General features: G+C 39.0%; 1 protein-coding gene across 1 annotated transcript in view; it reads left to right on the top strand.

Moving 5' to 3' along the window:
• The window catches only part of crhr1 (corticotropin releasing hormone receptor 1), a 140544-nt gene that overhangs the window by 107017 nt on the left and 15527 nt on the right, over positions 1-18000 (top strand). Inside the window, exons 7-11 of the mRNA XM_058405397.1 lie at positions 7511-7631; positions 13221-13374; positions 14283-14343; positions 16211-16283; positions 17404-17489. Coding sequence (XP_058261380.1) covers positions 7511-7631; positions 13221-13374; positions 14283-14343; positions 16211-16283; positions 17404-17489 — 495 coding nt within the window. The remainder of the gene's footprint in view (positions 1-7510; positions 7632-13220; positions 13375-14282; positions 14344-16210; positions 16284-17403; positions 17490-18000) is intronic.

The raw sequence follows: 18000 nt of genomic DNA, 5'->3' as shown, positions 1-18000 counted from the left end.
GTAGACACTGATGATGTAGACACTGATGATGTAGACGCTAATGATGTAGACACTGATGATGTAGACACTGATGATGTAGACGCTAATGATGTAGACGCTGATGATGTAGACGCTGATGATGTAGACGCTGATGATGTAGACATTGATGATGTAGTCACTGATGATGTAGACGCTGATGATGTAGACAGTGATGATGTAGACACTGATGATGTAGACACTGATGATGTAGACAGTGATGATGTAGATGCTGATGATGTAGATACTGATGATGTAGACACTGATGATGTAGACACTAATGATGTAGACGCTGATGATGTAGACAGTGATGATGTAGACACTGATGATGTAGACGCTGATGATGTGGACGCTGATGATGTGGACACTGATGATGTGGACGCTGATGATGTAGACAGTGATGATGTAGACGCTGATGATGTAGACACTGATGATGTAGACGCTGATGATGTAGACGCTGATGATGTAGACAGTGATGATGTAGACGCTGATGATGTAGACATTGATGATGTAGACGCTGATGATGTAGACGCTGATGATGTAGACAGTGATGATGTAGACGCTGATGATGTAGACACTGATGATGTAGACACTGATGATGTAGATGCTGATGATGTAGATGCTGATGATGTAGATACTGATGATGTAGACAGTGATGATGTGGACGCTGATGATGTAGACACTGATGATGTAGACACTGATGATGTAGACAGTGATGATGTAGACACTGATGATGTAGATGCTGATGATGTAGATACTGATGATGTAGACACTGATGATGTAGACACTAATGATGTAGACGCTGATGATGTAGACGCTGATGATGTAGACACTGATGATGTAGACGCTGATGATGTAGACAGTGATGATGTAGACACTGATGATGTAGACGCTGATGATGTAGACGCTGATGATGTAGACGCTGATGATGTAGACGCTGATAATGTAGACAGTGATGATGTAGACGCTGATGATGTAGACACTGATGATGTAGACGCTGATGATGTAGACAGTGATGATGTAGACGCTGATGATGTAGACAGTGATGATGTAGACGCTGATAATGTAGACAGTGATGATGTAGACGCTGATGATGTAGACACTGATGATGTAGACACTGATGATGTAGACGCTGATGATGTAGACAGTGATGATGTAGACGCTGATAATGTAGACAGTGATGATGTAGACGCTGATGATGTAGACACTGATGATGTAGACACTGATGATGTAGACGCTGATGATGTAGACAGTGATGATGTAGATGCTGATGATGTAGATGCTGATGATGTAGATACTGATGATGTACACAGTGATGATGTGGACGCTGATGATGTAGACACTGATGATGTAGACACTGATGATGTAGACGCTGATGATGTAGACACTGATGATGTAGACACTGATGATGTAGACACTAATGATGTAGACGCTGATGATGTAGACGCTGATGATGTAGACAGTGATGATGTAGATGCTGATGATGTAGATACTGATGATGTAGACACTGATGATGTAGACACTAATGATGTAGACGCTGATGATGTAGACGCTGATGATGTAGACGCTGATGATGTAGACAGTGATGATGTAGACGCTGATGATGTAGACGCTGATGTAGACGCTGATGATGTAGACGCTGATGATGTAGACAGTGTTGATGTAGACACTGATGATGTAGACGCTGATGATGTAGACAGTGATGATGTAGACGCTGATGATGTAGACACTGATGATGTAGACACTGATGTAGACACTGATGATGTAGACACTGATGATGTAGACACTGATGTAGACACTGATGATGTAGACGCTGATGATGTAGACACTGATGATGTAGACACTGATGTAGGCACTGATGATGTAGACACTTATGATGTAGACGCTGATGATGTAGACACTGATGATGTAGACGCTGATGATGTAGACACTGATGATGTAGACACTGATGTAGACACTGATGATGTAGACACTGATGTAGACACTGATGATGTAGACACTGATGATGTAGACGCTGATGATGTAGACACTGATGATGTAGACACTGATGATGTAGACGCTGATGATGTACACACTGATGATGTAGACAGTGATGATGTAGACTCTGATGATGTAGACACTGATGTAGACGCTGATGATGTAGACAGTGATGATGTAGACGCTGATGATGTAGACACTGATGATGTAGACAGTGATGATGTAGACACTGATGATGTAGACACTGATGATGTAGACACTGATGATGTAGACGCTGATGATGTAGACGCTGATGATGTACACACTGATGATGTAGACAGTGATGATGTAGACTCTGATGATGTAGACACTGTACACACTGATGATGTCGCTGATGATGTAGATGCTGATGATGTAGACACTGATGATGTAGACACTGATGATGTAGATGCTGATGATGTAGACACTGATGATGTAGACACTGATGATGTAGACACTGATGATGTAGATGCTGATGATGTAGACACTGATGATGTAGATGCTGATGATGTAGACACTGATGTAGACACTGATGTAGACACTGATGAAGTAGATGCTGATGATGTAGACACTGATGTAGACACTGATGTAGACACTGATGATGTAGACACTGATGTAGACACTGATGATGTAGATGCTGATGATGTAGACACTGATGTAGACACTGATGATGTAGATGCTGATGATGTAGACACTGATGATGTAGACACTGATGTAGACACTGATGATGTAGATGCTGATGATGTAGACACTGATGATGTAGACACTGATGATGTAGACGCTGATGATGTAGACACTGATGTAGACACTGATGATGTAGACACTGATGATGTAGACACTGATGATGTAGACACTGATGTAGACACTGATGATGTAGACACTGATGATGTAGACACTGATGATGTAGACACTGATGTAGACACTGATGATGTAGACACTGATGATGTAGACACTGATGATGTAGACGCTGATGATGTAGACGCTGATGATGTACACACTGATGATGTAGACAGTGATGATGTAGACTCTGATGATGTAGACACTGTACACACTGATGATGTCGCTGATGATGTAGATGCTGATGATGTAGACACTGATGATGTAGACACTGATGATGTAGATGCTGATGATGTAGACACTGATGATGTAGACACTGATGATGTAGACACTGATGATGTAGATGCTGATGATGTAGACACTGATGATGTAGATGCTGATGATGTAGACACTGATGATGTAGATGCTGATGATGTAGACACTGATGTAGACACTGATGTAGACACTGATGAAGTAGATGCTGATGATGTAGACACTGATGTAGACACTGATGTAGACACTGATGATGTAGACACTGATGTAGACACTGATGATGTAGATGCTGATGATGTAGACACTGATGTAGACACTGATGATGTAGATGCTGATGATGTAGACACTGATGATGTAGACACTGATGTAGACACTGATGATGTAGATGCTGATGATGTAGACACTGATGATGTAGACACTGATGATGTAGACACTTATGATGTAGACGCTGATGATGTAGACACTGATGTAGACACTGATGATGTAGATGCTGATGATGTAGACACTGATGATGTAGACACTGATGATGTAGACACTTATGATGTAGACGCTGATGATGTAGACACTGATGATGTAGACACTGATGTAGACACTGATGATGTAGATGCTGATGATGTAGACACTGATGTAGACACTGATGATGTAGACACTGATGTAGACACTGATGATGTAGATGCTGATGATGTAGACACTGATGTAGACACTGATGATGTAGACACTGATGTAGACACTGATGATGTAGATGCTGATGATGAATGCGGTGATTAAACTTTATTCTATTTTCTAGTTCTGTTTATCTTTCTATATGTACATTCGAGTGATTAGTAGACAGACTGATGAAATAGTTTACAGTGTAAATATTATTATTTCTAATTCTACATTACTTTTGTTATGCAATCTAAACTATACTGATATTACACCTGGGGGACTAAAGTTTTAGACTCAATTAGATTAGATTCAACTTTATTTAAGTACTTTCAGTAGATGGGCAAAGCCAAAGCCAGTGAAATGCAGTATTTTCATGGTCATTATATTAGTTGGATTTATTACATAGGAAGTCCATAAATCAGTGTGTTGCTCTGTTTCAGTGCAGGTGTAGAAATCAAATCTTCAAATATTCACACATTTCTAAAATACTTTAGCTTTACATGTGTTTGATAAATGTGCAAAAAAGAAAGCATAGTCCTGAAAACTTTATTATGTGAATGTTTTTTTCCAGGTCAGTGGACATGACTGTGAACTGTGACCACTGGTGTTTATTTTATTATTATCTTTTCCTCATGCTCGTGTACAGGTTCTCTTTTTCTTTCAACTGCCAGAATTAGGAAGAGAAGTGTGTGTGTGTTTGTGTGTGTGTGTGTGTGTGTGTGTGTGTGTGTGGGAGAGAGTGGGTGGGTGGGTGTGAGCGAGGAAGGGAGAGATAAAGGCAGAGACAGAGAGAGATCAGTAGACGAGATCTGTGGCGTGTTACTGATCTCTGTGAAGCACAAAAGCACATTGGGGATGTAGACAACAGAGAAAGATCTGGAATATGAAAAGGGGAGTGTGGAAAAAATGCAAGATATGGATAAGAAAGACTCGGACAGTACCATGGTTTCATCAGGGCATTTTATTCCAGTTGAAAACTCAGTATGGCAGAATGCCTGCACTCTACATGTCTGATTTAATGACACATGCAACATTTAGCGTCAACATTATTAGAACAAAAAGCACTGCTGCAGTCGGTGTGTTACTTCAGCATGTTAGACTGGAATTCAGTTTTAACAAGTCCGTCATTTATTACCTCATTCATTCATTCAGTTCTCTGATCTACAAGTCTGAGTCGAGTCTCAGGTCTTGGAGGTACAAGTCTAAGTCATGTCTCTGAGGTACAAGTCTAAGTCATGTCTCTGAGGTACAAGTCTAAGTCATATTTCAGGGGTACAAGTCTAAGTCATGTCTCTGAGGTACAAGTCTAAGTCATGTCTCTGAGGTACAAGTTTAAGTCATGTCTCTGAGGTACAAGTCTAAGTCATATTTCAGGGGTACAAGTCTAAGTCACATCTCAGGGGTACAAGTCTAAGTCACATCTCAGGGGTACAAGTCTAAGTCACATTTCAGGGGTACAAGTCTAATTCACATCTCAGGGGTACAAGTCTAATTCACATCTCAGGGGTACAAGTCTAAGTCACATCTCAGAGGTACAAGTCTAAGTCACATCTCAGAGGTACAAGTCTAAGTCACATCTCAGAGGTACAAGTCTGAGTCAAGTGTTGAGTGTCTGAGGTACAAGAACAAAAACAACATTTATTATCTTATTCATTCATTCATTCATTCATTCGTTTCTTTGAGCTATTATACAATTCTGAGTCAAGTCTTGAGTCTCTGGGCTTCAGTTCTGAGTCAAGTGTTGAGTCTCTGAGGTACAAGTCTGAGTCAAGTGCTGAGTCTTTGAGCTACAAGTCTGATCATTTATTATCTCATTTATTCATTCATTCATTCATTCATTCAATTCTCTGAGCTACAAGCCTGAGTCAAGTCTCAAGTCTCTGGGTTTCATATCTGAGTCATATGATCAAGTCTGAGTCGTCTTATGTCTCTGAGCTTTAAGTCTGAGTAAAGCATCAAGTCTCTGAGTCTGTCTCAGAAGTCTCAATTCAGAGAACTCCAAGTCCAAGTCAACTCCCATTTCTCTGAATCAGAGTCAAGTCTCTGAACTACAAGCCCAAATCAGGTCTCATGGTCTGAGCCACAGGATCCGAGTCAAGTGCCACATCTCTGAGTCTCGAGTCTCTGAGCTACAAGTCCATGTTCATATCTCATGTATTGTTAATTAACACTCAAACTCTTAACAGAGGTATTTGTCGAGGGTATTTTTTTTGAACACGACTATGTGAATGATTTGTTTTTTCAAAGCATGATCGATTTTTTTTTCTACACATCCCTTTTAAAACAGACGTGGTGTTTGAATATTTCAGCAAACGTGTGAATAAAAGATGTTTCGGATGTTTCTCATTCAGGATGCCTGAAGACACAAACAGAGAAACCCCCGGAGAAGCTTCCAGAACAGAGTGGAGTAAATGTGTTGAACCCGTCTTGGGTTTCTGACCGGAGTAATCTGCAGCTTTGGTTTCTGCTTGAGCAATATGTTTTAGCAAAGCTAACCTTTAAGAGCAAGAACAAAATGTCTTGTAAAGAAGAAAAAAAACATATTTGAAACGTGGTCTGTTTTTTCTCTTATTTCTACTTTGACCTGGATACTTTCTGTAATTTTAACTACCAACAAAAACATGAGCCTGTAATCGTCAGTCCTCACAGCCGCCATGCTCAGTGCACGATGTACTTGACTCTGGGATGGACACCAGATACAAGTAATACTAGATACTTTTGTTAGCCGCTATTGTCCAAACCAAAAGACGTAATACACACACACAATAGGCATTCGTACATAACCTAGAAACGTCCTTATCAAGCACCAGGGTCCAATTTCCACAGCATTTGTGTGGCATTGAAATAAAGTTGAAAAACAGGCCGAAGGTGTTGTATTGAAAGGACGTGGACATTGTGTGTGTGTGTTTCTGTGTATTTTGGCGTATATGTGTGTGTTTGTGTAACTGTGTGTGTTTGCAAATATATGTATGTTTGCATATATGTGTGTGTTTGCGTATGAGTTTGTCTTTCTCTGTGTGTTTGCATAAATATATATGTGTGTGTGAGTGAGTGAGTGTGTGATTCTGTGTGTGTTTGCATATGTCTGTGTGTGTACGTGTGTTTGCGTATATATGTGTGTACGTGTGTGTTTCAGTGTGTGTTTGCATATGTGTGTGTCTGTGTGTACGTGTGTGTTTCAGTGTGTGCTTGCATATATGTATGTCTGTCTGTGTGTGTTTGCGTATACGTGCATGTGTCAGTGTGTGAATGTTTCAGTGTGTGCTTGCATATATGTATGTGTGTCTGTGTGTGAATGTTTCTCTGTGTGTTTACATATGTGTGTGTCTGTGTGTGTGTGTGTATACATGTGTATGTGTATATATGTATATGTGCTTGCATATGTGTGTGTATGTTTCTGTATGTGTTTGTGTGTGTGTGTGTGTGTTTGCGTATATGTGTGTGTGTCAGTGTGTGAAGGTTTCCCTGTGTGTTTGCGTATATGCATTTGTTTGTGTGTGTCTCTTTCAGTTTCTCCATTTATGTGTGTGTGTGTGTGTGTGTTTTTGTGAGTTTGTGTGTACACAAAACGTAGCAGAATCATGAGAAATAAATTTGTTCTGTGACACTTTACTTTCAGTGCAGTACATCATGCAGCAGCCAAGCAACAGCTTCTACACCCCTCATCTGTTCCCATTACCAGCAACTAAATGTGAAATTAGTAGAACTTAGAAGAGTTGAAAATCTGTAGATGATCAAGAAGTGTGTGTGTGTGTGTGTGCAGGAGTATCCGATGCCTTAGGAACATCATTCACTGGAATCTGATTACGGCTTTTATCCTGCGCAATGCAACATGGTTCGTCGTGCAGCTGACCATGAACCCGGAGGTGCATGAGAGCAACGTGGTGAGTTAGAGCACTAACACACACACACACACACACTATCTAGCTAGAGTAATGATGTTTACTTATTGGTCACCAATGTTATTTTGCATTTCTTATGAAATCCACATGTACACACTTGTCAATTCTAACCTGTTCACTAGACATGGTCACTTCATAGGGTGCAAGATGGTGTTGGAGGCCAAAGCAGCAATAAAACACCATTAAGTTAAAAAAAAAAAAACAATTATTAAATTAAATGAGATGTCAGAAGCTGCTTGTTGAATGAACTTTGTTCAGAAAATGTGTACATAATTGTAGAAATAGTGAGGATAAAATGTAACTAATTTAATTTATACCGATCAGGCATAACATTATGAGCACCTGCCTAATATTGTGTTGGTCCCCCTTTTGCTGCCAAAACAGCCCTGACCCATCATACACTGTGTATTCTGACACCTTTCTATAAGAACCGGAGCAACAGTAGCTCGTCTGTTGGATCGGATCACACGGGCCAGCCTTCGCTCCCCACATGCATCAGTGAGCCTTGGCCAATCATGACCCTGTCACCAGTTCACCACTTTTTATAGATACTGACCACTGCAGACCGGGAACACTCCACAAGAGCTGCAGTTTTGGAGATGCTCTGATCCAGTCGTCTAGCCATCACAATCTGGCCCTTCGTCAAACTCGCTCAAATCCTTACACTCACCCATTTTTCCTGCTTCTAACACATCAACTTTGAGGACAAAATGTTGACTTGCAGCCTAATATATCCCACCCACTAACAGGTGTCATGATGAGGAGATCATTGGTGTTATTCACTTCACCTCTCACTGCTCATAATGTTATGCCTGATCGGTGTATACACTATATTCAGAGCCTGTATATTTTATCAAGTAGCCTAAGTGGTCAAATTTCTCGGTTAGTTGTGTCTCTTTAGATTTCTGTTATTTGTCAATAACACACATCCACATACACACGTAATGTATATACATAAATACACACAGATGCTTTGTGGTTAGTTTGTTTACCTCACAGTTCCAGGGTTAAGGGTTTGATTTCTGTCCTCTGTATGGTCTTTGTATGTTTTCCCTGTGCTTCAGGGGTTTCCTCCAGATACTCTGTTTCCTCTCTCAGTCCAGAGACATGCATTGTAGGCTGACTGGCATCTCTAAATTGTTTGTTGTGTGTTTGTGAGTGTGTGCGACTGTGCCCTGTGATGGCGTGGCATCTTGTCCAGGATGTCCTCTGAATGTGCCCTGAGTATGCTGGGATAGGCTGCAGGCTTCCTGTGACCATGTATCGAATCAGTGATAGAGAAAATGGATGGATGGATCATCATTGCTCTGATAAAATAAACAAGCAGTTTGAGTTGTCATTAATGTTACATCCATCACTGTCGAATGGTCTGAACACTGGAAAGAAGAAATCCTTCATTATACCGGTACAAAGGTTCATGACAGTATATATAAACTTCCTGTCCAGTTTGATGATGAAAACAAGATCTTTCAGTGTATTAATGTGACACGTTTTATAGTATGAATGAGGAGCTAGGTTCAGCGTCTGTGTTTTCTGTTCTGAGCTTGTACATATTACAGAGCAAGAATTCTTCAGTGTACAGATGAACAGTGAGCCGAGATGGTGCAAGACAAATAAATATGCAATGTCAATATGTATTCCAGAGAGAGAGAGTAAGAGAGAGAGAGAGAGAGAGAGAGAGAGAGAGACTCTGAAGGGTCCCGTGTGTGTAGTGTAAGTGTTGGTATCCTCTCGCCCTCTTCTAATAGAAACCTTCATTCTCACTCAGTTCCTCTCCTACACACAGCACGGACTGAGCAGCTCTCTGTCTCAACCCACCCATCACACACACACACACACAAGTGTACATTTATACTCTGTGTGTGTGTGTGTGTGTGTGCATCAGAGAGAGAGAGAGAGAGAGAGAGAGAGAGAGAGAGGTAAACAGCTTGAGCCCTGAGTAGCTGTCAGATGAGCCTCCAGGCTAGTCAATTACCCCCCGCTTGTGTGTACTACTTTAATGAACTCCTCAATAGTGAGAAAATTAATTAACATAACGCCTTGTCAATAGCAGACCCAGAGGAATCTCTCAAACACTCATCAACAGGAGTATGTTTGCTCTGCCATACAGCTCCATGTTTTCAGACTGCTCGACACATGTTGGATGTACACACTGCTGGGCACACATTAGACACGGGGTGTATAGTCTAATCTTGTCTCATTCCTTTTTTACCAGTGAACCATTTACCTGATATTTTCACACCTCTTAGATTATGGCTGCAAGACTCTTTTTAGAGTGAATCCAGTGGTTTTATCTTTAACTTTAAACAGAATGTTAGTGGTTGAAGATGACACCTTCAAATTTGAGATGCTTATGAAGGAGCACTTGGAGCATCTCAGAGAGCATAAGTGGGTTTGATATCACCATTTACTTTAATGATAGAAACATTTGTGTGCCGTTTTTGTTTTGTTTTGTTCTATGAATATATTGCCCCTAGTAGGCTAGGGTACAAAAAGAAATACTAACGAAACACTATAATTTCGTAAAGCTCTTTATGTCTACTTTCATATGAGCTTCATATTAACCACCACTGTGGAGTGTGACTTGACAAAAACATTCAATTCTGAACATAGACACAACAAAACAGGGGCAAATTCAATTTCTTGGCCTCTGGTGAAAGGAGTTAAATGCACACGCAGGGGCTAAACAAAGTTTGATGTTCAGGGTTACTAATAGCTTTTCAGTGAGTTAATAAACACATCAAGGAATTTTTCCTGTGAGAGGATTTGCACTGCATTTAAGATCCAAATACCTTCTTTACTAATTTAATACATTTGCAGGTTTAATACATGTACACATTTTATTACACATTTGACTTCATTATTGACAGCTTGAGTGAAAAGTAGAATCTTTAAAATATTTACATGAGTATTTTGCTACATCCCCATTTCGCTTTAATGACTATGCCCTCGAGCTGCCTGGACTCCACACATTTGGGCAAAACCTTATGATTTTAGATTTTAATTTTAGATCAAATCCATCAGTGTGTCTTCAGTAGAAGATGAGGAAAATCTGACCTTTTTTTACAAAGCAGTTAACAGTATGAGTATCACACATATGCTTAGATTTAAATAGAGACCTAGACAAAGTGCAAAATTTTGAGCAATAAACATTCAAGATATTGAATTGATATTGATATTGGAGGTAGCAGAGCTGAAGATGTTGAGGTTCTCTTTGGGAGTGGACAGGATTAGGAACAAGTACATCAGAGGGACGGACGGCTCATGTTGGACATTTGGGGGACAAAGTTAGGGAGGCCAGATTAAGATGTTTTGGACATGTTCAGAGGAGGGAGAGTGAGTATATTGGTAGGAGAGTGTTGGACATGGAGCTGCCAGGCAGGAGGCAAAGAGGAAGGCCAAAGAGGAGGTATATGGATGTAATAAATGAGGATATGAAGCTAATGGGTGTAAGTGTTGAGGATGCAGAAGATGAGAGAGATGATTCACTGTGGAGACCCCTGAAGGGAAAAGCCGAAAGAAGAAGAAGAAGAAGAAGAAGAAGAAGAAGAAGATGTGATTAAGACTATTAATGTTCATGTAACTTTGATTGATGTGATGATATCCATTACCTGATTTAAGCAAGAAAACAGTACTTGCTTAAAAGCAACCGTTACATAGGGGTGTCAATACTTTATTATGAAAATTAGTTATAATAAGAACTAATAAGTTATAATTTTTTTTTTGAGAAGAAAGATTGGCTGAATTTGTGTATTTTATACAATCAAATTTACTCATTTTTTTATGAAGGGTGCCAATACTTTTAGGAGACTGTATTCAGAGCCATTTCCTACAAGTGGCACAGGAATCCCTTGGCTTGTCTCCTCAGATTTTCTGTTCGTCCTAAATATTATTTAAATAAATAGAACTATGAAACTGTGACGTTTGTTCTCACAGCTGAAGTAGGAATTTACCGTAGCAAGGAGTCAAGAAGAAAAACTAATTTCGATGTTGGAGAAATCCATACGGCTTCCAAACTTCCAAGCTTATCTGTTCTGTTCGCTCCATTTCACACGTTTATACACGGTTGATGCAGAACGGAAGTAATGATCTGTGCGCTAATAACACTGTAATTAGAAACGCACTTCACTAGCATCTAATGCTCAAATGGGTGACTATTTAATTTGCATCTGCGTCTTATAGTCAGGCCGCATCCCACCGTTGATTATTCATCTATAACAGCAAACCCACAAATATTTTATTCCTTTCTGAACAATCAGAAAACTCTTGCACTAAATACTGGTCATCTTCACATAGATTACGCTGTAGATTACAATCCACTTGTTTTCGGCTGTGTTTCTAAAAGTGTTCCTTCTTCACATTCATCATTACAGCACCCCCCCCCCCACACACACACACACACACACCCAAATCAGTTCTTTGCTTTCATTACATGCGTGAAATTGCTACAGTCAAATGATTTAGCCGACAATTAACAGCATTTAACAAAATGACACTCTTAAGAAATTAATACGGCTGACAAATTATAATTCCGGTTAATTATCTCACACGTGTCATGCTTAGAAAGCCCATCTGGTTACCTTAGATAATATTGCTCTGGGAAAAAATCGTGCAGTAATGTGTTGTGTTTAAACGTTTGTGTATGGTTGTGTAGAGAACATTTCCTCTTTAAAATTATTTATATATAACCCTAAATTTTCACACATCCATCCATCTATTTTCCTACACAGGGTCACAGTAAACATGGAGACTTCCTCAGGGGACTCGAGGGGACAAGGTGGGGGAGATCCCATCACAGGGCATGATCACATACACACTCACATTACGGACCATTTAGAGATAACAATCTGTCTGAAAACGCATGTCTTTAGACTGCGGGATGAAACTGGAGTACCAGAAGAAGTACCAGAACTTGTCAACTCTGTGCACACAGGGTAGAGTTCGGAATCGAATCCCCAACCCTGGAGGTGTGAGGCAGACATGATAAACACAAGCCAATGAGCCCCACATATTCACTTGTTACATACTCAACTCACAAAATTGGGTGTGGGCATGGATGGATGGATGGATAGATGGATGGATAGATAATTAGACAGATAGATGGATGATAGGATGGATCAATTGACAGGATGGATGGATGGATGGACAGATGAATGGATCAATAGATAGGTGCATCGATGGATGGATGGATGGATAGTATTTCATTGCTAGGCTTAATTTCTACTTAACCTAAAGTAAACTAAAGACATTGAATCTTTAAATATTTATTTGTTTCTTTCTTTATTTGTATATTACTCAACTACCAATTTAATCAACCACATTTCTGCACATTTAAGCATTTGAACATCATTATTATATTCAACTGTATTAAAAAAAACAATATGTCTGTGTCCTATTTTTCTCACTTGCTCTTCCGAACGCAAATCTGTTTTGCTGCTAATGATTTACGAGCTATTTTTAAAAAATCTTGTAAAGACCTTACAGTGTAAAGGCCCATATGAAAAAGAGACCATGTTTGTGTCCTCTTCAGGGACGGTTTTCTATAATCTTCCTTTCCTTTCTGTCTGACAGATCTGGTGCAGGCTGGTTACAGCAGCGTATAATTACTTTCATGTGACCAACTTCTTCTGGATGTTTGGTGAGGGCTGCTATCTGCACACGGCCATCGTGCTGACCTACTCCACCGATAAGCTCAGGAAGTGGATGTTCATCTGTATCGGCTGGTGTGAGTACTGCTATTCCTTCAGAACCTCTGTTAATCAGAAGTGGCACTTACTAAATAAATAAATATACTGCTGTGTTATGACATGAAGTTATATTTTATTTACATAATCCACTTTAGACACTCTGTACTTTAGACCACAAATCATGTAGAGATGGACAGTCCCTCCAGGATTTCATGATTTTGTGAACAGATAGTAATGCAAAGTCAAGCACTCTAATCTTAATTTTCTGCAGAATTGGGCAGAGACGTGTCATTTGATGTTATCACAACATATATTAATATTTAGCCAAAGCTCTTTTCGATTCCCATGCTTCGGTTATGAAGTGATTAACATAGGAAGTAATTATATGTGTCTTCACTGGCTGAACTGTAAAAGAAGAATCTGTCAATTCATACATTACATTTATAGCATTTGGCAGATGCTCCTACCCAGAGTGCCTTACATTTTATCTCATTTTATACAACTGAGCAATTGAGGGTTAAGGGCCTTGGTCAGGGACCCAACAGTGGCAACTTGGTGGACCTGGGATTCAAACAACTTTCCAGTAGACAAACACCTTGACCATTAAATTACCACATCCCCAGAAAATTCACAAAATCATTGCAGGTTTTGCAAATTTTGAGGCTGCATTTGTGGCTCTGGCAGCTTGGCAGCTTGAACCCATAACCTTCTGATCCCAGAGACTTAACTTTTGAGCCAACACATTTACATGCCATTCAGGCATCCACATATACACCATAACTGATGGATCTTTGCTTTCATATATGCAAGTAGATGCTATTTTTAACCAGCAGTAGGTGGACAAATGGGTGTCACTAATGAGTGGCACTTTCATTACAGTAATTGTGGTGTTTATTGTTCAGCTGTGAAAATAATGAGAGCGGGTGGCATTTGTTTCTTTTCGCAGGTATTCCCTTTCCTATCATCGTTGCATGGGCCATTGGTAAGCTGTACTACGACAATGAAAAGTAAGTGCCTTGAGTTCTCCTGCTCTTTTGATATCCATCTATCCATCTCTCTCTCTCTCTCTCTCATTCACTTTCTCATCAGATTTGTGGCCAGATATGCTGATGAGTTAAACGCTTTCACCCAAACATAATCCTTTATATTTACTGTATATAGATCTATACCTCAAAATTCTTGATTCTGATTGGTCAGAAGGTGTTGACTTTCTTTAAACAGCAGCTCTGAGTGTTTCTACAAGCTTTATTTGAATGCACTCTTGCAGACTTATAAAACCTTTCATTGTAAAATTACACAAAAATCCTGTCGGCTGCGAAACCAGCCACTTACTGCCGGACCACTTCTGTGAAAATCATTTAAAGTACAGTCCTGTTATTACACTATCCTACTGTAACATCACACAATTCTACACATACTTCTGCTGGTTATAGCAATACCATGCATTATTTATAGAGGAACACTGTAATGGCTGCTTTGTATACTTTTCGTACTTATTATTACATTAATCCCAGAATGCGATGTCTCTACAATACGAGACTGTGTTACAGGCTGAAAACAGAAAACTTCTGTATAAGTCACAGCGTGTTGCTGTTTTATGGAAATCCAGTAAAATATAGGTAGAAATGTCCTGTACATTTACAGTAAAGCAAATTCTAATAGATTATTGTTTCCATAGTAACAGCTTACACAGGGACTTGCTCCACAGTGTGTAGTTGTAGTGTCTCCATTTGCTTAGCTTTTTTTTTTGGATGGTGCTTCAAATGACAGCTCTTTATAACTACCAGAGTTTTTAAGACTAAGAAAAAGATGTCAAGGAGACTCTGCTGAAATATTGACTCTTTAGAGTGCTTTTGACACATTCAACATAATTATAAATGGGTAAAGAAAAAAAGTGCAAAGTTTTGTTCTTTCCATCATTTCCTGGGCTATTCATTCCAAATAAACTTAGTACTTCTGAGATTCTCTTAATAAAATGTGAGAAATCATTTCACTTCCCATCCTATCATCAACCATCAAATCTTTAAAATGTTTGCCCGAAATATTCTTTATCGCACACCGTGATGAAAAGGCACTGAATCGGGATAAGAGATTTTTTTTCAGAGTATGCCAGACTTATAGCTTTAGTTTGGAGCACAATAAGCAGCACGTCAAGTAAATTTCCGTGCATCAGCAAAAGTGTTAGTGTTTAAAGCTGCTCTGTAATTGATTTTGGCAGGCAGCATGTTTTGCCTTTTCATAGTTTGACCTCCCAGAATCTTCGCTGCCAGGCAATCATTTCATCTGCTCCACACTGGAGATCTCAAACACACACACAAAATCCAAACATGCACATGGGATGAGCCTGTTAGTATCTGAACATATCAGTCTGCAAACTGTTTCAAGATCATAAACCACAAACTGTATAACTTCTTTCCTCCCTCTCTCTCTCTCTCTCTCTCTCTCTCTCACACACACACACACACACACACTGTGATTAAATGCCCCACTGAACAGAGATTGTTCACTAAAGGAATCTGACCATATCTCAGCCTATGAGCCAGTTTTTTTTTTCTGTCCTTCTTTGTTCTTCCAAAGAAAAACGTTTGACAAAAGCGATTTTTAAATGTTTTTGAAGGGTATTTTTCTTTAAAGTAATCACTTAGTTGGATTTGTTCCATCGTCACACCCTTCGTCTTTTTAAATCTCCATACTTTTTCAGCTTCACTCAAAGTGCCTGTAGAAATGGGGCAGGCATTTTAGGCACGCTTAACTGAAAGCAGTTGGGGATTGAGAGAAGTGAACTGAATGAATGGCATATCATCAGTTGAGAATCACTTTTCTGCATTTTATTGCAGGAGCTCATTGGCTTTCCTCTGTTCTGTGTGACTGTAGGTGCTGGTTCGGGAAGCGAGCTGGGGTTTATACTGACTACATCTATCAGGGTCCCATGATCCTTGTTCTTCTGGTATGTTGGAGCTCTAATGTGTTTCAAATGAGCCATCAGTCGAATTTAGCTCTAGAGTGTATTGAGATTGACATAAAATTTAAATTCTTTATTTCTTTATTTATTTGGCAGGGAAATGATTCATTCAATTCAAATAAAAATTGATTGGTCACATACACAATCATGCACAGTATCACATGCAGTAAAATGCTGTTTTTGACCGTTTTTGTCATAAAAATAGAATAAAATTACAATAAAAAATTAACTTTAAATATACTACTGTACGAAAAAAATCTCTTATTTTACCACTTTATTTTATAAGAGATAGAAAATAATAATGAATAAAAAGCAGGTGTGTGCCATTTTAGGTCAGTTACAGTATTCGAGTAGAAAATCTGGGTCAAAATCAAAGAGTAAAAAAGAATTCAGCACCCATATTTATATTTGGGTAAGTGTAAAAAAAAATCAGCCTGCAGTAATTCAGATGCACAGATGGAAAATTTAGGATAAACAACCAGAAGATCAAGTCCAGATCGAACAGGACTCAATCCACGACTTTTTATTTTTATATTTTAAGTTTTGTAAATCATTGTCATATGAAAACCTCATAACAGAAAAGGTGATGGGGTTTTCAACACTGTTGAATTTATTTCAGTTTCAGATAGCACTTTGAGCACTAGATATCTTCCCGAAGCAGTTTTGCAGAAATCCAGATCCCTGATGAACAAAGCAGAAGCAACAGTGGTAATAAAAAAAATAAAAAAAAAGCTGTGTTAGATAGCATGAGGAAGAAACCTTGCGATTCAACAATGAACCCATATTTAACCCGACCCATAATGAGATTAAAAAACAAATAATAATTTACATTACAACTTTCATTTGACTAAAATAGCTTTTTCGATAGTTTACTGCACACATGGCCTGATGCCTGTTGTGATTTTTATGTTTTTGGGAAGACTAAAATGCAGTTTGTTTGGATGAAATTGCTTTCACATAAATGGTATGAAGTAGATTATTGAGATATATTATCATTCATTATTATAGGGCACGATATTTGAGTGTTATATCATTGCCCAGCTTTCCCCAATAATAAACTGTAGTTCTCTTTCACTCTCTCATTTCCTCTTTCTCTTTTCTACAGATCAACTTTATTTTCCTTTTCAACATCGTGAGGATCCTGATGACGAAGCTAAGAGCCTCCACCACATCAGAGACAATTCAGTACAGGTGACTAGAATTTCGGTACAGGTGCTTTAACTTAAATCTGGATTTACTATCAGTTGGTTTGTAATTTGGTTACACTGTTAGTTATAGTTATCATATTGATTAGTTACAGACGCCTCCATAACTGGCATCTGATTAAGATTTCTGGAGCGAAACTCTAACTCTAATGTTGTTATGGTTACATTGGTACCAAGGCTATAACTAGCTTAACTAGACTGAGGTAACTGTCAAAAATTCAATTCAATTCTATTCTATTTATTTATATATTGCTTTTAGCAATGGACCTTGTCTCAAAGAAATATAGAAAGATAGGATATAATTATAAAGTTTAAAAATTAACCTCTAACATCTATTCCCTAATGAGCAAGCCTGAGGCAATGGCATCTAGGAAAAACTATGAGGAAGAAACCATGAGAGGAACCAGACTCAGAAGGGAACCTCATCCAATTTGGTGAAAAATGGTTTATTTGGTTCCAGTATTAGTTACAGACATCTCCAGAATTATTGGCATCCA

Source organism: Hemibagrus wyckioides, linkage group LG02 (assembly GCF_019097595.1).
Source record: "Hemibagrus wyckioides isolate EC202008001 linkage group LG02, SWU_Hwy_1.0, whole genome shotgun sequence".
Classification (NCBI taxonomy): domain Eukaryota; kingdom Metazoa; phylum Chordata; class Actinopteri; order Siluriformes; family Bagridae; genus Hemibagrus; species Hemibagrus wyckioides.
Note: the sequence above shows the minus strand (reverse complement) of the source record. Positions and strands in the feature narration are given on the sequence as shown.